An 18,689-nucleotide genomic window follows, 5' to 3' on the forward strand; every position below is an offset into this window, starting at 1 on the left:
GGGTAGTACAGCTAGAAAATCTGCTACTAGTAGTATCTCTTGGTTTCAACATTGGAAAGAGGTACAAGTACACAGACGTATTTAATATCTATGAAACTTCAAGTTGAACCTCCTTGACTCACATGTGAAATAAAAAAGCACCTAGGTGTCATGGACCAAAGTGTGCCAGACTCGGAAGTCGACATCTGGACTCTTTCGGCCACAACACACGACCAAAAGATGTAATGTTTTCCCATTACCTAGAAGCCTCTACATAGGCTTTTCTACTACGGGTCGATTCAATTTAATTCATTGTTAGTAGCTTCCAAGCTTTTAGTCCCGAAATAACTATTCATATTTGGATTAAATACTGAGGCCATGATCTGTGCACTCTCCATACATCTCCCGAGGTCATATGTAGTACATCATTCAAATATAGATCTTGATGATGCCCTGAGGTCATAATATCCCTTCATATGCAATAAGCCACATGATCAAGCTCCTCCAGACGGCATTAGTATCCGTAGCCTGACCGTAGATAGTTTAAAGTTGAAGGAGCACAAAATCTTGAGTGGCTGGACTCTATCGCGTTGGAATGTAGGCATGCCGCATCACCTCCCAAAAATTACACCGGAACACCAACCGCTTGCTAACCAAAAGTACGCAGACTGTCTCGGCAATATTCTAGAAACAGGAATACTCCAAGGGGAAATGAATAGGGGATGAAATCACGAGAGACGAGCGCGTTATCTGCTTGGTTGTAAATTCGCGTCGTGACGAAGCTAGCACATACCTGATGTCAATGGAATGCATGATAGAGAACCAAGCTCTTGCGCCTCTATAGAGCTCCTTGCCCCTTGCTTCAACGGATAGTAGGTTACAGCCAGTTAGTGTAGCAGTTCTACAAAAGAATTAAGTCCGAGCACTGTGGTTAAATCGTGTGTCTCAAGCTGTGCTTGACCTTTCCTCCGATCAGTACATCTTCTCTACTTTAATCCGAATGTTTCAAAAAGTTTGACACTGAATTTCCTCCACGGTCATTATCTCTGACTGTGAAGAATACGCTTCATGGCACACAGCTCAGAGATGAAAGATTGTCATGATGGCTTCATTGAATGTCCAGATGATATCCCTCTGAAAGAAGCCGGCAGCTGTGATATAAGCGATGATGAGCGTATCGTATATCCTACAACTGTCAAATTCTTCCCTATCCTTATAGGACTATGCTTACAAGCCTTTTGTTCCGCGTTGGTAATTTCATCAATTAGCTTGATATCTGAGATCTCTTCCACTAACCATACTAGGATAATACTATCCTCGCGACAGCAGCACCCAAGATAACAGAGCAGTTCAACTCCCTCGAAGACTTCTCCTGGTACGCAAGTGCATATCTCCTGACTTCATGTGCGGTTACCCTCCCTTTCGGAAAGACCTACACGTACTATTCGACAAAATGGACATATATCATTGCTCTTGTGATTTTCGAGATCGGATCCTTGGCGTGCGCTGCTACACCAACATCCAAGGGTCTGATTTTTGGCAGAGCACTTGCTGGAATTGGATCTGGGGGGCTTGCGCCTGGTGCCCTTTTGGTTCTTGCCAACAGTGTACCAGTCCCACGACGCGCGCTTTATTTCGGAATAATCGGAAGTATGGGTGGGATTGCGACTGTGACCGGACCACTGTAGGATCCAGCCATGAAATATCTCCACATACATGAATACCGTCGACTAACATAGAATAGAATTGGTGGATTATTGACAGATCATGTCAGTTGGCGATGGTGCTTCTATATCAACATTCCGCTGGGAGCGATCACTGCTTTGTTCATTATAATATTCTTCAAAGACACTGGAAACACCAAAACCCTTGAGCCGGGAAAAATGAACAAGGTCAGGAAGATGGACCCAATTGGAATCATGCTTTTCATACCCGCCATTCTCTCAATTCTATTGTGCTTGCAATGGGGTGGTACAAAATACGATTGGGGAAATGTGCGAGTAGTCGTGCTTTTCGTTCTGTTTGGCGTCTTTCTCGCAGGATGGTGCTACGTGCAGTACAGGAAACAAGAGGAAGCGACAGTTCCTCCTCATATACTATCAAACCGTAATGTGATCGGTGCTGTCATCCACGCTATGTTTCTCGGTGGCTCCTTTTACGTTTTTGGATACTATGTAAGTCCATACCTTCGGGATGACCTTATTACACTGCTAAACCACAGGTAGCTTCCTATATGGTTCCAGGCCACCGAACAGACCTCTGCATCCGACTCTGGAATCAACAATCTTCCAATGGTAGTATCAATGATCGTGTGTTCAGCGGTGGGAGGTCTAGTCGTCAACATGCTCGGGTACTACACACCATTAATGTTCCTAGGCAGCGCCCTTCTCACGATCGGCTCCGGACTTTGTACAACCTTCCAAGTTCATACTGGACGCGAAAAGTGGATTGGATATCAAGTGATTATAGGGATCGGCGCAGGTCTTGGATTCCAGCAGTGTATCAATTGCTTACAGACTGTCTTACCACTAAAGGATATTCCAATTGGTATTGCAGTCATCACATTCGCGCAAAGTCTCAGTGGGGCGTTATTCATTTCCATTGCCGAGAACGTCTTCCAGAACCGATTGGTCGCCAGTATTACCGACTATGCCCCTGAAGTCAACCCTGCAGCTGTTATCAAGGCCGGTGCAGCAAACCTATCACGCAGCTTTTCGAGTGAGGTTCTTCCCTCGGTGTTGCATGCTTATAATGTTGCTGTTACACAGACTTTTTATGTCTCTGTGGCTTCTGCGACACTTTCGCTCATTGGTGCTGGACTTGTTCAGTGGAAATCTATGAAGCAAACACAGAAGTATGCGTGATCTGTACTACAGGGTAGTACATGCGTTGCATGATTTTACTTTTCCCAATTTGTGATATTTTGAGATACATACTACTTTGATCGAAGCATAGTAGATACTAGTAATGAAATTCGTTAATGCCTCAAGCAGTGGAATATCACAGGATTTCATAAATTCATGAAAGGAAGAACGTTCTTGAAAACATCCCAGGAGGATCACATCATACAACATGCCTCAGACTCTTCTGATTGCCTTTTTACCAAAGCGCCAGCGCCTGCTCTCAATCGGGTCCGGTGGTAATCCAAAATCCTCGCCAGGTGGACAGACTGGTTTTTACACCCAGCATGTCTAAAATCGGCTTGGTAGTCCGCTAAGACTTTCTTGATCCGGACTATCTGCTCGGAATCGTCCGATATAGCCAGAGCGACGACAAGACATACGGCAAAATATGCCGCACCAAGCGGACGATAGCAATAAGCAGCCTGGGCTTCCAACAAGATCTGTTCACAGTTGGAGTGAGTCTCTGATCGTAGTACCGGATTATCCGGATCAAATAACCGAAGAAGTGCATTTAAAACCAGTAGCATTGTAAGCATGGTAGCATATTGCGCTAGCAGCTGAGCTTTTTGAAGGGTGAGTGGCGAGGAAAATGAGTCTGAGTTTGAGGTTGGGAGTTGGTCTAGAAATGAACGAATTCTCTGGACAATATCGCACATCTTGATATATGCTACTCCGATCTCCATAATGTAAGGGTCTGGATTGCGCATATAAACCGGCAACCTCGACATGATTGATAATGCGCTGGGGGCATTTGGGGTTTCCGGTTGGATGAAAGCTACCAACCGCTCCAATAGCGGTTGATCGAAAGTGACATTGAAGTTTGCGATACTTTCGAAGATCTGTGCATAGTTGTTAACTTGTAAAGGTTCGAAAAGGAAGGTCAGAGCGAGTAGATGTACCACCACGACAGTTAGTGTTGTAATCATTTCCCTCTCAAATTTATTGTGACACTTTGTTAGATCTACCTTCTGAAGAAGATAAGCCAAAGCTTCCCCATGCATACTATTTTTGGGATCCCCATCGCTTCGGCCTAGCCAGCTCTAGAAAACATACTGAGATCACAAGAATGAAACTTGATAGATGGACCGAATAGCATACCTGACAGACAGTGATGAGATAGATCGCACAGAGGGTTTCTGGAGCATGCGCTTTTCTCGGGTCATTCAATGTTTCTCGGAGAACTCGAAGACTTCGCCCATAGTGCTGTAACACGTTCGGGGGAATATCATTACCCCGGAAATATGGATAGGTTGCCACTAAGGCTTTAGTTGCGGCATCAAGTGCAGGATTATGACCGAGAAGCCGTGGGATGTCTCTAAGAAAAGGGCCATAATAAGAGAGATCATATCGAACGTCTCGGATCTGCAGAGTGCGGATAAATGACGTAGTCAGGAGATCAGCGGGGATCTGGAATGTAATTCTAGGATTTTGTCTAGTGGAGACTTCGAATTCAAGTTTGCGATTTGTGATTTCTCGTGTGGCTGGCGCTTCAAGCTTTCCTGGATTTGAGTATTTAAACGTGTATCTCTGTTGGCCACTTCCTTCACAGCGGAGCCGTAGCCGCTGACACCGAGAACAGCATGGTTGTAGTTGGTCGCACTATCCGGATGCCGGTGTCAGAAAGGCACACGTTGGAGTGGGTTTGAGGGCTTAGTATCATTCAGGCGCGTCCGCGTGTACCTTTTTCTTCACTTTGCGACACTCATTGCACGCTTTGCTGGATGGAACTCCCGGCATGGCACTGATAAGAGGGATTTCTCTCTGGCTGTGAAGATCGGTTTAGTATACAGCTCAGAGTCAACTTGAACTCATATCATGTGATTATTCCGCCACTCTGGCGGACGAGCCAAGATCAGTTGAAGTTCCAGGTGTCAGCTTTGACGAGGTTCAAGTCTTGGAAACTCGGCAGGGATAATCTGACTCCATTGCGGTCCAATTAGTGGGGCCATCTTGATGATCTTCATCGAAGAACCACAAAAGTGGAAATGGAATAAGTATGGTGCATCCAAGTGACAACCTGCATTTCCTGGTATTATTTATTATTTAACATTATTGTCTAGAAAAAAAAACTTGAATCATATCCATATAGTGACTCACCTAGTTACTTCAAAATTTATTAAAATACCAGTATTGGGTCACCTGTACGGAGTAGAGAGTATTTAAACCCTGTAGTATATGAGGAAGGAGACGCTAATACAAAATGGTCACAAATTCTCCCTTATATTTGAGTAAAAAGCTCCCCCTGTAACCACTCTGCTCTGCTAGTCTAGCGGTCGGCGACCCTTCTGGGGGACAAAGGTACTGAAATGCGGACGCTGGACCCATCTTCAGTGGCAGAGACTTTACCGGCGGGTGGGAGGGTATCTGGCTTCGGCCAGGGAATAATGCTTTTTTTTGGAATTTTTCATATTTTTACCCATTATAATTCTAACCTTCCCCTTTCTATTTCACTTCTCAGATCCTCAAAATAAAAAGAATTGAGCGAGATAGAAGGAATTATGGGATGGCGATGGATGTATCAAGTGAGAGCTGTTGAGGCTTTTCACGCATTTCTGATTTTGAAGGTCCTGGGTTCGATCCCTGACCCTGCTGGATTTCCTTTTTCTTTTTCTCTTATCGAGCTGCATTAAATTTCTTTCCTATCATAGGTACCTTCCAGATACCCCTGACTTTACTAATACCTTAATGTATACTCTAGCAGCTAGGGGTTGTATATACAACATTCACGGAGAGTCATGACACACCATGTCCACTATCATAAACTCAACATAGGAATAGTACAAATTCAATTCGGTCATTAGATCATAATCACTTCGGATTTGTGGGCAGCTCAACTGGGGACAATGACAGGGACCTAGCAGTGCGATCCGCCCCTAGTTCTGCCAAGGGTTCATGTTGCGATGGCATCTCGACTATGAAATTCGTGGCATTGAGCTCGGCAGTTGGTTTTGTAGATGTTTCTGACATATCCAGATTACCTTTTGAGCCGCTTGAAGCCTTCCAACTCTTCCTTCGCAGTATCAAAATCCACAATCCTAGCGTTATAATCAGGATTGCGCCGACTGCGGCGCCGACCCCGATCCCAGTCTTCGCGCCTGTTGAAAGTCCAGAGGATTTTATGTGTGATTCTGATGAGGAAGTGGCAGATGTTGCTATTTGCGAAGTTGTGGTAGTGGCCGCTGTTTGGGACGTGAAATCGCCTGATCGCCATCGTATCGAGACTCCTTTGGCATTGATACCGTCTGCTGAGGTCGTCAAGCTGCTTAAAGTGGAGCCTTTGGTGAACGTCCATACCGACGAAGTCGTGACACGCGAGGTACATCTATTAGTCGTGAACCAGTCAAGATCGCTTCTCGTCTGCACATTATAATTACTAACGAGAGAAATAGTTAGGACGATCAAAGCCGTAGGAAATATCGGCAGTTTACGGCTCCATCCTTACTTGGGGCAACACGTTGCACGGGTTTCTCCGTCGCTGTACACTGATTGACTCGCGGTCCAGTATCCTGAGGGACATACTCCAGGCGAGTAGTAAAAATCGGTGCTGATCTCATAGGCAGAAGGAAAGCATGTATCCCAGCTTGTTGGGCCCAGCTGTAACCACCACCCAGTCTCACCAGTTGTCACCGTTGTTGTATATTAGTCAGTTCCTGACAGATTTTCAATGAAGTAGGTATCTGTAAAACATCGCGTTGGTGCTGTGAATGTTGTTGTCAAAGCAGGGGGGGTTGTGACAGCCGTTGTAGCTGTAGCTGCCATGGCGAATGGCTTGAAACCAGTGACTGTGTCTTGTTTCTCCCCCTTCTTTTTATTAAAGGTCAGACCCCCGCTGGTGGAGATTAATTTGGTGCCGGGGGCCAGCCAAGAAGCTAGCTTCTTCAAGACCCTGCGCTAAGTAGTTTCAGGGTCTAGAAGTGATGATTATTCCTCTTCGTAGTAAGGCACATCCTTTTCAGAAAGCCTATTTGCTGGGCTTTATATTAGGCCAGAGGGGCTTCATGCTGTTCGGTGGTAGACATCTCAACAATCGTCGGAGTGGACTGAGGCTGAGTTTTTGTGGCTGAAGTGAGATGCTATCTTTTTCTCCTCCTACTTGAATCTCACTGGTTACATACATCTGATAAATCCAAGACCGGATCTTGAAATGAAACGTATCGTGAAAATAGCGAGGGAAACGTGCTTTGATGGCGCAACAAATTTAGCAGATCCTGATTAGATCAATCGATGCTACAGGCTCTTATCGCCGCCGACTCGGAGACTAACGCTGCAGCAATATGTTCTGATTTACTTTTTTATTTTTATCTTTATTCATTTTTAGTTTGGTTTTTATGCATATTTTTGGATTAATCTTTCAAGACTCTGCTCTGATTTAATTCTATGGACTTTCCAGTTTGACTTTTATAAGCGCAATCAAATGATCGATGTCTTGTCCAAAGTGGACCCGGGACGCCTCAAAGAGGTCAACTACCGCATATCCCGGCTGTGATAGCCCATGTAAGTCATTATCTTTGCTTGGCAAGTTTTCTGGCCATGGCTCTTGCTGTCTTTCGGAGGGATGAAGGGATTTAGTTGTGTATATATGAAAGGCATCATTGTTCGACAACCAGGAACAAGGAAGGACTAGAGCGGCACCTCGATTAATCAGCATACCTAGCGCTAACTAACTAGTTATAAGGTAGGATTGCTTATTGATGGCGGAAGCTTCAGCCCCCTTGTGCAAGCAGTCTGCCATTGACCAAAGAAATAGTGCTCAAACAGAGATCCCCCGGTAGAGAGTGTTAGCATCTGCTCCCAAGTCCAGAACCCGTTGTAGAAGGTTGACTCTGGGGGCTGAATTCCCAATGTTTAAGTGACATCTTGGTGTGCTCCAGAATCTTGGCCGGAGAATATAATCTAATATCGGACGACCTGTCTTGGCTTGGACTTGGCTCTCAGTAAGATATTCCATGCAGTAACCTCGCATGTCAAAATCAATCGCTAAGGTAAGGAAATTGCTTTTGTCCTCGTGCCAACTATTCAGAACAGGGCTAATATACCAATACGCGGAATGAATTTTATCATGGTAGGCAAAGGCCTCAACAGCTGGTTGAAGTGTATGTGCAGCCTGAATAGATACCGGTGTCTCTCTCCACTTGGGAACCGAAAGAGCACTTACAAGATAGCTTGCAAGCCCTATAGAGAAGCGGCGATAGACTCTGGCAGTCTGAAGTGCCACACATTTTGGGATTCTGGCATTTACAAGAAAAGTCCTCCCATCAAATTGACCCTCTGCGTACTGGTGGAGGGGTTTCTGGAGGAGTTTCTGGATTTGTGGAGAAAGGAGAAAGTCCCGGCAGCATCGACGCAAAAAGTCGACTGTAAGCATAAAGATGTGTAGGAAATTGGGACCGTCAAAGACTTCTGAGTATATAGACGACTCAAACTTTAGGCCTTGATGGTGCATAGTACGCGCCAGTCCTTTTGTGTCATCTTCAGCAAACAAGTCAAGGAAGTTTTCAGGGTCATATGTGCATTCAAGCAGCCCCATACATCGATTGTTCAGTCGTCTGATGGTTGAATCAAGGCGGAACCTGAGTCCCTCGCGATCATCGATGAAGATTTCTCTGTGGCTGGAGGGGGCATTCAGTGGAGAATCGAGACTGGGCTCGTCAATGAATGACAAGTCAATCAAGCGCAGAGGATGTAGATTGGCAAAGTTGGTCTCTTCATGCAACGCGATTTGCAGGATGATAGAGGCCTCTCGCATGTGTTGAGGATCAATTGAGGAAATCAAGCGTTTGAAATACTCCTCTAAGTCGACTGGCATTTCCTCAAGCTTTGTGTACAAAGTGTGAATGCTATCACCGTCTCGAATGCCTTTCAAGAAATCTTGAACCACAAGCCTGACCCAAAGAAAGACCCCTTGAGCTTTGTATGCGATCGTATAAATCAGGTTTTCTGCTGCTTGTTGATCGGAACGAAGCAGATACTGAAATCGTGGACTCTTGCAAAACTTTACTCGAACATATGAGTTTACATCGTCTCGTGTGAGCTCTTCCAGTCTGATCTTAGGAGAATCACTGAAGCTATCTTCAAAGACATTCCAAGGCCTGCTGGATACGAATATCTTAACATTTTCTTTATCAGCCAACGATTCAAAAGTTTCAATGAGCTCCTGACGCATCTGATCTGTGCATTCAAATTCGTCTAGACCATCAACAAAGATCAAAACTCTGATGGAGAGCTTCTGCAGAGCTTGAATGCAAATTTGAAGAGAAGATACCAGCTCCACGTTGCTCCAATGTCCGTAATCAATCGAGGACATCTGAGCAGAGCTCCATCTCATGTCATGAATAACCTCGGGTATTATTTCTGGCTTCTTTTCAAAAATTTGAAACAATGCGGAGCGCAGAAGCCCTTCAACCGACTTCTGTAGCTTGTTTCCGGGGCACCAAGAGAAGTAAGATGCCCGGATAACTGAGCATCCCTGGGTCCATGGGAGCATATGCTCCTTTTCGTTGATTTTGTCTCTAAGAAATTGCATGAGTGTTGACTTTCCTGCACCAGCTTTACCAGAAATCCAGTAGACTTTTCGTGTTTCTACGCTCGAGGACAGCCATTTTACCGGGTCATGCCACCCAGAAGGCATCTGTCTCCCTCGAGCTTGAAGGATCCAGGTATATGTCTTCTCGTAGGCGGGTTCAATTTTTTGTGCACGTTCTTGCATTTGAGGGAGCCGAAGACTTGATAAAACACGTTTTTGGGCGTCTCTATGAAGCTGCTCTTTCTCAGAGCAACTCTCGAAACCTTTGACTATACAATTCAACGAATATTCTGATCTTGAATTCTGACTATCATGAAGCATCCGGGATCCATCCAGTAGGGAGTAGGAAAGAGCCTCACGGTCTATCATGGTGACCATTGGGTCAGTTTCCGATTGGTCACATCGTCGGGGGTCACCGTGGGAGCTTACTACTGGGAATGGTTGGCTGTGGCACCTTTCGTGGCATCAAATATTGGCTCAAGACCTCTTTTGCAACCGCTGCTGCTGCTGTCGCCGCATAGTTCTGCCACGCCTTGGATTTGTGGCTATCTGCATAATCACAGACACCCTTTATAACAAGGCAGTTGAACTTGTCCCAAACACCAGCCCCCTCCATCTCAAAACCTATGATTCCATCTGACTGCGCGTGCTGATTCCTATGCCACGCTGACTTCATGACTCTATTTTCCGTACCAATTGACCCAATATGTATAGAAAGATCATGGGATTTTCTGTCAAATCTGGTGGCTTCCTTCAGCCGACGTCAAATAACTGCTTGACTCTTATCACAAAGGGCATTAATGCATGAAGTGGTAAGAGCAGATTGACATGCAATACCATCGGTTTCATGACACTCCGTGCAGCTTCCATAATGCATATGTATGTAGTCAGAATGAAATAAGATGTCTTAGTCTGCGCCAAGATAGTCTATACATAGGCGTTGCAGCAGACATCTAAGATGCCACATTGATCCTTGTCGTAGTGTATCGAGGATAAGGGGTGTTTTCCATCGCTACAAAAGTCCGAGTATTTCTTCACTTGGTCGACCATAGACATCAAGTAATGCATCTTTACGCTTAAAGTTGCGAGGGTGCTGCCGGCCGTAGTCTAACTCGACGATTGAATCACCAATAATAACATCCCCAAGCACAATTTCAGATTTGTCTTTCTTGAATGGGACTGCACCGCAGATGCCAACAAGCAAAGCCAGCTTAACGGAGCCAAAGCTCATCTTGAGGGATCGGGAAGCGCTTGACGATTCCACCAACCCAATTTTTGACAATATAACAGTGACCACATAGTATAGCCCGATTCTCCCAAAGTCGTAAATATCATCATCTCCGGCAATTTTCCCATAATAATGGCGGCTGTCATGCCAGACTTCATCGATGGCGTAAAGGGCGGCATTTGCTTCGAGGGGTAAGGCACATATTATCGCTATCTCGAATCCGTCACGGTTCAATGGACGATGTTGTTGAAAGCGGCTCATAGCGGCATATGGAGACTTGGGGAATCTTACTCGTAGATTCAAAAGAGAAATAGACTCGAATATGTTTAGAGGTTCGCAAAGTTCGATTGTGTTAGCAGCTGAGCACTTGTCAAGCCAACAACACTTGAACTAATCTCACGGTGAACACGTGCTGCTGCAGCCAGGTGGCAAGAGCAAAAAGATCATTGGCTTAACACCGCTGCAGCTAGAAAACTGGAGTTCTGATGCGACGTTCGCGCTCTTGTTCGATTGTACCATTTCCTAGCATTGTTGACTCAAGTGAGAACATGATTCTAAGACATTTATCCCCATGTTTTAATTCCCAAAATTCCATTCCATTGTATCATTCCGATGTGATCCTGTGGGAAAATTCTTCCACTTTCTCGGTCTAAGTGGATCGTGAGCCATGAAGAGCGGGTGGGTGCATGAAGGCTGGTTGTTAATATTTTGTATGCCGATCCCCGCGTATTTAGTAGTACTTAAGTGCTTAACACTGGCATTGTAGCCTGGGATACAAATCTTAATTGGATGAACATCTTTATTTGCATTTTCCCTTCGCTTCTTCAAGCTCAATAGTATGTACCACTCTATAAATATCTGTTTGTTGTTAAAAGAACACGAGATGGAATCTAAGGAATAATAGGCAAGGTAACATAATTCTCTCCCAGTCCAAAATGAATATGATTCTGACCCTGAAAGCGCTCCTCAGATCTAAAAAAATCAATTAGTCAAGGTTCAAAAGAAACGAAGCGTTGATCTAAAACTTACCGATCAACAGGGGAATTATGCTGGAACATTCCACTTCCTTGAGTATCACCACTCGAAATCTCCAACACAATCTTACCACCCTTCTCCACGACGACATTTGTAGGCCAGATCTCAACATCGACAGGGTAGATCTCGCCCGGAATAACGGGTCGCTTATCGGTGGAGTAGTAATCCCGATGAGGCAAATAGGCTCTGTTCTTGGGGTGTTCCTTGTTCACCTGGCGCATGCTCACACGCAACCAACCCTTGCATAGCGGGACGGGATCTCCCGCTGTACCGGTATAAGACACTTCCTTTCCTTCAGGGGAGATGTGTCTCAATGTGACGAAGAGGTCCAGGTCTTGGGGTGTTGGTGCACCGGGATTAGCGCTGACTGAAACGTTTAGGTGTGCCACAATGTGGCCTGTGATCTCGGTCTCCTTCTCAAAGGCCGGTGTGGTGAATTGAACGAGTTGAGGGTTATCCAAGTTTCCAAGTGCCTGGTAGGAGATCTTGACGGGACGCTCTGTAGGAGCGTGAGTGAGGAGCTCGTGTTTCGAGGTGAGGTAGTACTTTGTGTACTGGGTACGAGCAATAGGCCATTCGTGCTCGATGCGACGCTCGTATTTCTTCTCGGCTTCCGCGTTGTTGAAGCCCACGTCACCTTTGCGGAGCACAATATCAACCTTAGGCGCTTTACCAGTGGACCAGCCGGCACGGTCATCACCCTTCAAGAATGCGTCGAGGAAGCTGCGTTGGAGCTCGACTTCTTCCTTGTAGTAGAATGGGAGATCATGACGACCAGTAACAAAGCGCAGGTACTTCAGCTCGGAGCCAGCATGAGTAAATCCCTCCACGTTTCCCCGGAGGTGCAGTAGAATACCACCCCAGTTGGCAACAGACAGCAAGGGAACCTGGATATCAGACATGCTATACTCCTTAGAGGCATAGTAAAGATCGTCCCGGAAATGATTCTCCATATTATCGATATTTTGATCCTGGCGATTCTTCACAAGCTCCTCCTCATCCAGATCTCCCTCAATGGTATCAGGACCCCAGTTCCGCGCCGCACGACCACCAAGTCCGTACTGGTTACTGACGACCTGGCGATCCCACCAGAACTTAATAAACTTGTTCGACAAGATACCGCCATGTCTGCATCGGTCACGGTAGTAATCCGACATTCCTTCCCAGGGGATGATACACGCCAGACCCTTAGGCTGACGCGCTGCGACACGCCATTGACTACCAGCGAAGTAGGAAATACCCAGAAGACCGACCTTCCCATTGGACCAAGCCTGCTCAGCAGCCCATTCAACAACGTCGAAGAACGCCTCGCTAGTTCCACGGGACATGGTATCGAGCTTTCCGACTGATTGACCGGTTCCACGCTCATCAGCACGAACAACAGCATAGCCCTTGCTAGTCCAGTAGCTTGGTTCGGGGGTCTCCCAGGCGGAGTGTTCGGATTTTTGTTCCGGGTTGACTTCGCTGAAGCTTTGAGGGTGGAAATCTTTGTATGGGATGTCTTTGCCGTATGGGCCATAGGTGACTATGACAGGAACAGGCTCGGAGGCTTTAGGTCGGTAGACGTTCGCGCGAACGATGCCTGATTCATCTTTGAGGGTGATGGAGACATTCTGTTCGACGATGTAGGCGAATGTCTCGTCGCGAGTGGTGATATCTTTGATTTCGTTGGGCATTTTCAATGAAAGTGAACAATTGTTCAGAATGACCAACAGGTACAATAACTTAAAAAAACACAACTGCAGATCCAAAAATAATTCTACTTTATTACATTCATATACATTTCTCCCCCCCCCGCTCGGGGAGTTGACCGCGGGGATGTGGAGCCGAAGACGTCCCGAGAGCTCAAAGTGGATGATCCGAGTCATCTATATTGTCCTCATATGACGAACCGAGAGGACATGATGAGGGGGAGGGGGTTTAATGCCGAGGAAGAGAGATCATACATATTTAAAAATGAAATAACCCCTCATGGAGATGGAGAAGATAGATTGCGAAATATCATACAATATGACGGAACTCAATAGTAGCTCAGGACTCCGCGTCTTGATCGTTGGCGCGGGTATTGGTGGTCTTACTGCAGCTATCGCCTTGAGACAGCAGGGACACGATGTAGAGGTGAGTTTCAAATGTTTCTTTTACTGATTTGGAGGATTCCTGATCTGACTAAATTAGTTATTTGAACGCTCGCGCTTCGCCAACGAAATCGGCGCTGCTATCCATCTATCCCCAAATGCTAATGGAGTCTTGCGCCGACTTGGAATTGACGCTGAAAAGTTTGGAGCCGTAGAGACTGAACTTGTTAGCTTCTTGATCCTATTTCCCTTTAGTCTATTTCATAGCTGACGTATCTTAGCTACGAGAATACACTCCAGATGGAGCTCCAGTTCACGTTGCAGCGATAAAGGAACATGCTGCGATGTGGAGACATGTAAGCTACTCGCTGAACACATGAAATTCCGTGCTCATCACTGACTGATCAGCGTTGGTTGCTTGTGCACCGCGCTCATTTCCATGAAGGACTCAAAGCCGCAGCTCAAGGTCCTGGTAAAGGCCGACCAGCTGTGCTCCATACAGCAAGCAAGATCGTCGATGTTGATGCAGACAAAGCCACTGTGACCTTGGAGAACGGAGAGATTATCGAGGGAGATGTCTTGATCGGCGCAGATGGAGTTCACTCCTTAACTCGAACCAAGATATCGAACGCACAGCCATACCCCTCAGGAAAGAATGCCTTCCGCTTCCTTATCACTCGCCAACAAGCACTGGATGACCCAGAGACAAACAGCATCGCGCGTGATTTTGGAGCTGTTGATATGTGGGACTCTTCTGATCGACGGGTAGTGATCTACCCATGCGCAAACAACGAGCTGTTGAACTTCGTCTGTATCCATCCGGACTCTATTACGACCATCGATGCTGGTGGTGACTCTTACAACCAGCAAATTGGCAAGGATACTTTGCTGGAGGTGTTCAAGGATTTCAACCCTCAGGTCAAGAAGTTATTGGAGAAGGCAGACCCGCAGACTCTGAAGCTCTGGCCGCTCTTGGATATGGAAACACTTCCCTCATGGGTCGAGGGTCGACTGGCTTGCCTGGGTGACGCCGTTCATCCATTCCTGCCATATCGCGCATCTGGTGGTGCCATGGCGATCGAAGATGCCGTCTCACTTTCAGTCATGCTGCCAGGTGATATTACTCCCGAGGAGGTTCCCGAGCGATTGAAGGTGTATCAAAAGGCACGCCATGAACGTGCGACAACTGTTCAGCAGATGACACGAGACTCTGCCACTCTGATTTCTCAGGAGAAGGGTATGTACAGCACCCGGGTATATCTAAATCATTTGCAGTTTGCTGACTTGTATCATTTTCATTTATAGCCATGGGTATGATCGCATATATTTACGGTCACGACGAATTTGATCACTCTGCCCAAGTTTTGCGAAAGCACCTTTGGTCGCAAAACCCTCACATGTACTGGCGTCAACCCATTGTCTTTGGACCCATGCCTGGTCCCCGACAGGATCATATGGGACGCGACCGTGCACTGAAGTCTTTGGAGTCAACATTTGTGACTGCCTCCATCAAGTTCAAGACCAGCCGCACGCTTCTGCAGAATCTGTTCCCTTCAGATCGGTACAGTTTCATCTCTCCATCCAGCGTTGCGCGCGCCAGTTTCTCACAGACCACACTGAATGGAATGGACTGGCTGGGTGGCGGCGGATACCGACACATCGGACTCTATATCCATGGAGTGCAATACAAGAAGGAAAATGGGGAAGTGCTAAAGGGAACATACATGCCAATTCTCTTCGAGAGTTTAGCAGACCCAATCGTCTCAGGTCGTGAAGAGCTCGGTATGCCGAAACTATACACAGCGATTGACATCCATGAGCGCAACAAATCTTTCAGGCTTCAAACCAGCTGGCAGGGAGCAGTGTGGGGCCACTTCGAACTTGAAGATCTGGAGGATCAAGATCCATCTGCCGACAAGGGAACGATCGGCGGCGAAGACGACGATGGAATTCTGGTCTATCGATACATTCCCAAAGTTGGTCAGGCTACCAAGGGAGAAGCGGAGGCAGAGTATCCGGTCTTTGTGCCACACGCGCAAGAGTCCAAGGTGGTCCCGTCTAAAGTGACGCGTTTGCGGCGGACCAAGAATGCGAAAGTGGAGATCAACGGGCTCGGCTGGGATGCACTGCCTACGCTCCACCATGTGGTTTCGCGACTGGCGGAGATCCCTATAGATGAGGTGATCGATGCGAAGATCACCGAGGGACGGGGCGTGCCTGATGTTTCCAGTGCTCAACGAATCGAGTAAGCGCTGTACGTAACTTGAATTTATCATGTCGAATACATCGTCATTCTGGGGTATCCCTAGCATGCTAGTGGAGTAGTAGTCAGACACGACTCGTACTTTTTTCTTCTCCATTTATGAGCACCTAAATGTACCTACCTCTCGATAGACCTTCTCAGCTACTTTTGTACCACACCCACCATTCCGCTTACTATTCCCTTAATTGGATAAGGCAATCCCAATAAAAGGATCACTGCTGGAGAAAAGAGGGGGTCAGTCGCATTGGGACGAGTGCATTAAAGTCGTGTCTAGTCGTTTCTTCTTTGCGTTAGACCACGTTTAGACCACACTAGATCAATGATCGTCCTCGTTATTTCACGGCTTTGCCGTTGCGGCTATGCACCCTGCGCCTGTCAGCTTTTCAAGTTTGGAGTCTGACATTAGTGCGTGCTTAGGTGGTTGGCAGTGCAAACTAGAGACTCGAAAGTCAAAGTTACATGGGTAAAAGGATTGATCCTACAAGGCAGACAAGTAAGACATGGAATCCTGCGGGGCCGTTAAAACCCCAGGCTTGGGACTTTGGGCTCTATAGTGGAGGTGGAACTCTCTCGGTTTCGTAACATAGGCTTCGTAGGCTCTGCGGGTCACACCCGGGATTTGATTTGATTTCTTTTTAGTATCAGCCACATTTGAAGCCATAATGCTCCTTTTCTGTTTCAGTGGCCAGTTGCACGGGTACCCTGCAGCCTCCAAAGTTAGCGACAAGCCCAAGAATAATCCGAATAGAAGATATCATCATAGAATACATGTCAAAGCGGGAGATACTAAGCGGGGCAAGAGAACTGGACCTGCATCTGGTCTAGAGACAGTAATCAGAAGCTGTTCAAGTTTCTCAGGTGTTGAACCTGGGTAAGCTCCCAAGCTACGTGGATCAAGGGAGAGGGATGTTGTCAGCCCCGGAACACTTTCCTCTCTCTCCACCTTTCCATCACTTTCTTCCCATTACATATATCTTGCCTCAATCTCCTGGGGATCTCATTTAGTGCAGAAATATTTCATTTCTGCCTGTCTCCTGCATATTCTTTTTTTTTTCTTTTCTTTTTATTTTTTTTTATCTCTTCACCCCTCCTTCCCCCCGCGCATCTCCCAAAGTCCTGATCATGTACGTTATTTGTTATCTGATCCTGATCCCTCCCCCATGCTACGCTCTAAAAAAAACTAACCCTGTCATTTATTACGTAGGCTTATTACCGTCAGCGTTATCCGCCCAGATGCGGACTCCGACATCATCAATCTTGATGTTGGCGGAGACATGAACATCGAGCTCCTTAAAGCCATTATCGAAAGTGAAACCACCATCCCACCATCCGCTCAACAGCTCGTCTACAATAACCAGCTCCTTCAAAACCCTGCTCAGACCCTTGACCAAGTCGGGATTGGCGAAGGTGACATGCTAGGCGTTCATGTTGTCCAACGCACTGCCCCCCCAACTACCTCCCCGACCACCGACGTCAACAGCCCCCGGACCTAGCGTCCCGCCCCGCCAAAACCAAGTCGCTCCTCGTCCCGGCATGCCTGACCCCGAAACCATCCGGTTACATATCCTCGGAGATCCGCGCGTGCGAGAGGCTGTTCGGCGACAGAATCCAGAGCTGGCTGAGGCTGCAGATAATGCTCAGCGATTTCGTGATGTTTTGATTTCGCAGCAGCAGCGGGAGCAACAGCAGGAGGCGGAGAAGGAGGCGCGTATCGCGATGCTGAATGCGGATCCATTCAATCCAGAGAATCAACGAGCGATCGAGGAAATTATCCGACAGAATGCCGTGACGGAGAATCTACACAATGCTATGGAGCATCATCCTGAATGTGAGTGTCCGCCTAGACTGAATTCTGATGCAACGAAAATATTAATCTTTTGGCCCAGCTTTCGGTCGCGTGACGATGCTTTACATCCCCGTCGAAGTCAACGGTCACCGTCTCAACGCTTTCGTTGACTCCGGTGCCCAGGTCACCATCATGTCGCCAGAGTGTGCTGTTGCTTGTAACATCATGCGGCTTGTCGACCGCCGCTACGGTGGTATCGCCAAGGGTGTCGGAACTGCTCCAATCCTCGGCCGAGTCCACTCCGCTCAGATCAAGATTGGAGAGATGTTCCTACCCTGTTCATTCACCGTCATGGAGGGTAAACAGATCGACCTCCTTCTAGGACTGGACATGCTCCGCCGCCACCAAGCCTGCATCGATCTCCAACGCGGCGCCCTCATCATCCAAGACCAGGCAGTGCCCTTCCTCGGTGAAGGAGATATTCCCAAGCACCTTACAGAGGAGTTCGAGGATGAGCCCACAGTGAAGGGTTCTGATGGTGCGGAGGTTGGTGCTCGTACAGGTGCCGTGACACATCAAGCGAGTGGACAACAGGGACAGACGAGTTCTGGACCTTCACAACCTAGAATCAACATTCGACCCGCTCCAACCTCTCGATGGCCACAGGACTCTATTGCCAAGATCACGGAGCTGGGATTTACTCGTGAAGAGGCGGAGCGGGCGCTGGACGCTGCCAATGGAGATCTAGACGGAGCAATTGGATTTCTGATTTAATTATACTATGAGGAGGCGCAGCATTTATATTCGGGCGTTTCTTGCTTTTTACTTCGGGAATTATGGGTTGCTTTACTTAGCGGATTTTATGATGGCACATAAACGAATCAAATGTACGATTAA

General features: G+C 47.0%; 9 protein-coding genes across 9 annotated transcripts; 5 read left to right on the forward strand and 4 right to left on the reverse strand.

Annotated features, from left to right (window-relative positions):
• Positions 1 to 1,065: 1,065 nt before the first annotated feature.
• Positions 1,066 to 2,843, forward strand: N7483_001591 (MDR family MFS transporter; the record flags this gene model as incomplete). Its single annotated transcript, XM_057085028.1, has 4 exons — positions 1,066 to 1,230; positions 1,284 to 1,663; positions 1,724 to 2,153; positions 2,205 to 2,843. The coding sequence occupies 4 exons, from the start codon at positions 1,066 to 1,068 to the stop codon at positions 2,841 to 2,843; spliced, it is 1,614 nt and encodes a 537-aa protein (XP_056951177.1).
• A 194-nt stretch (positions 2,844 to 3,037) lies between these two features.
• Positions 3,038 to 3,808, reverse strand: N7483_001592 (uncharacterized protein; the record flags this gene model as incomplete). The annotated part of the gene is made up of 1 exon (XM_057085029.1): positions 3,038 to 3,808. One exon carries the CDS (start codon positions 3,806 to 3,808, stop codon positions 3,038 to 3,040), a length of 771 nt encoding a protein of 256 aa, XP_056951178.1.
• A 1,988-nt stretch (positions 3,809 to 5,796) lies between these two features.
• On the forward strand, positions 5,797 to 6,252 carry N7483_001593 (uncharacterized protein; the record flags this gene model as incomplete). Its single annotated transcript, XM_057085030.1, has 1 exon — positions 5,797 to 6,252. One exon carries the CDS (start codon positions 5,797 to 5,799, stop codon positions 6,250 to 6,252), a length of 456 nt encoding a protein of 151 aa, XP_056951179.1.
• A 1,380-nt stretch (positions 6,253 to 7,632) lies between these two features.
• On the reverse strand, positions 7,633 to 10,081 carry N7483_001594 (uncharacterized protein; the record flags this gene model as incomplete). The annotated part of the gene is made up of 2 exons (XM_057085031.1): positions 7,633 to 9,767; positions 9,835 to 10,081. The coding sequence occupies 2 exons, from the start codon at positions 10,079 to 10,081 to the stop codon at positions 7,633 to 7,635; spliced, it is 2,382 nt and encodes a 793-aa protein (XP_056951180.1).
• Positions 10,082 to 10,417: 336 nt separating this feature from the next.
• N7483_001595 (purine and uridine phosphorylase) lies at positions 10,418 to 10,894 on the reverse strand (the record flags this gene model as incomplete). The annotated part of the gene is made up of 1 exon (XM_057085032.1): positions 10,418 to 10,894. The coding sequence occupies one exon, from the start codon at positions 10,892 to 10,894 to the stop codon at positions 10,418 to 10,420; it is 477 nt and encodes a 158-aa protein (XP_056951181.1).
• A 629-nt stretch (positions 10,895 to 11,523) lies between these two features.
• On the reverse strand, positions 11,524 to 13,344 carry N7483_001596 (CocE/NonD family hydrolase; the record flags this gene model as incomplete). Its single annotated transcript, XM_057085033.1, has 2 exons — positions 11,524 to 11,605; positions 11,663 to 13,344. The coding sequence occupies 2 exons, from the start codon at positions 13,342 to 13,344 to the stop codon at positions 11,524 to 11,526; spliced, it is 1,764 nt and encodes a 587-aa protein (XP_056951182.1).
• Positions 13,345 to 13,678: 334 nt separating this feature from the next.
• Positions 13,679 to 15,992, forward strand: N7483_001597 (putative salicylate hydroxylase; the record flags this gene model as incomplete). Its single annotated transcript, XM_057085034.1, has 3 exons — positions 13,679 to 13,786; positions 14,152 to 14,980; positions 15,049 to 15,992. The coding sequence occupies 3 exons, from the start codon at positions 13,679 to 13,681 to the stop codon at positions 15,990 to 15,992; spliced, it is 1,881 nt and encodes a 626-aa protein (XP_056951183.1).
• A 1,288-nt stretch (positions 15,993 to 17,280) lies between these two features.
• Positions 17,281 to 17,499, forward strand: N7483_001598 (uncharacterized protein; the record flags this gene model as incomplete). The annotated part of the gene is made up of 1 exon (XM_057085035.1): positions 17,281 to 17,499. The coding sequence occupies one exon, from the start codon at positions 17,281 to 17,283 to the stop codon at positions 17,497 to 17,499; it is 219 nt and encodes a 72-aa protein (XP_056951184.1).
• A 40-nt stretch (positions 17,500 to 17,539) lies between these two features.
• N7483_001599 (Ubiquitin supergroup) lies at positions 17,540 to 18,566 on the forward strand (the record flags this gene model as incomplete). Its single annotated transcript, XM_057085036.1, has 2 exons — positions 17,540 to 17,834; positions 17,893 to 18,566. 2 exons carry the CDS (start codon positions 17,540 to 17,542, stop codon positions 18,564 to 18,566), a joined length of 969 nt encoding a protein of 322 aa, XP_056951185.1.
• Between the last annotated feature and the right edge of the window lie 123 nt (positions 18,567 to 18,689).

This window comes from Penicillium malachiteum (assembly GCF_028827825.1).
Source record: "Penicillium malachiteum strain IBT 17515 chromosome Unknown utg000001l:1.0-8184562.0:1.0-8186909.0, whole genome shotgun sequence".
NCBI lineage: Eukaryota > Fungi > Ascomycota > Eurotiomycetes > Eurotiales > Aspergillaceae > Penicillium > Penicillium malachiteum.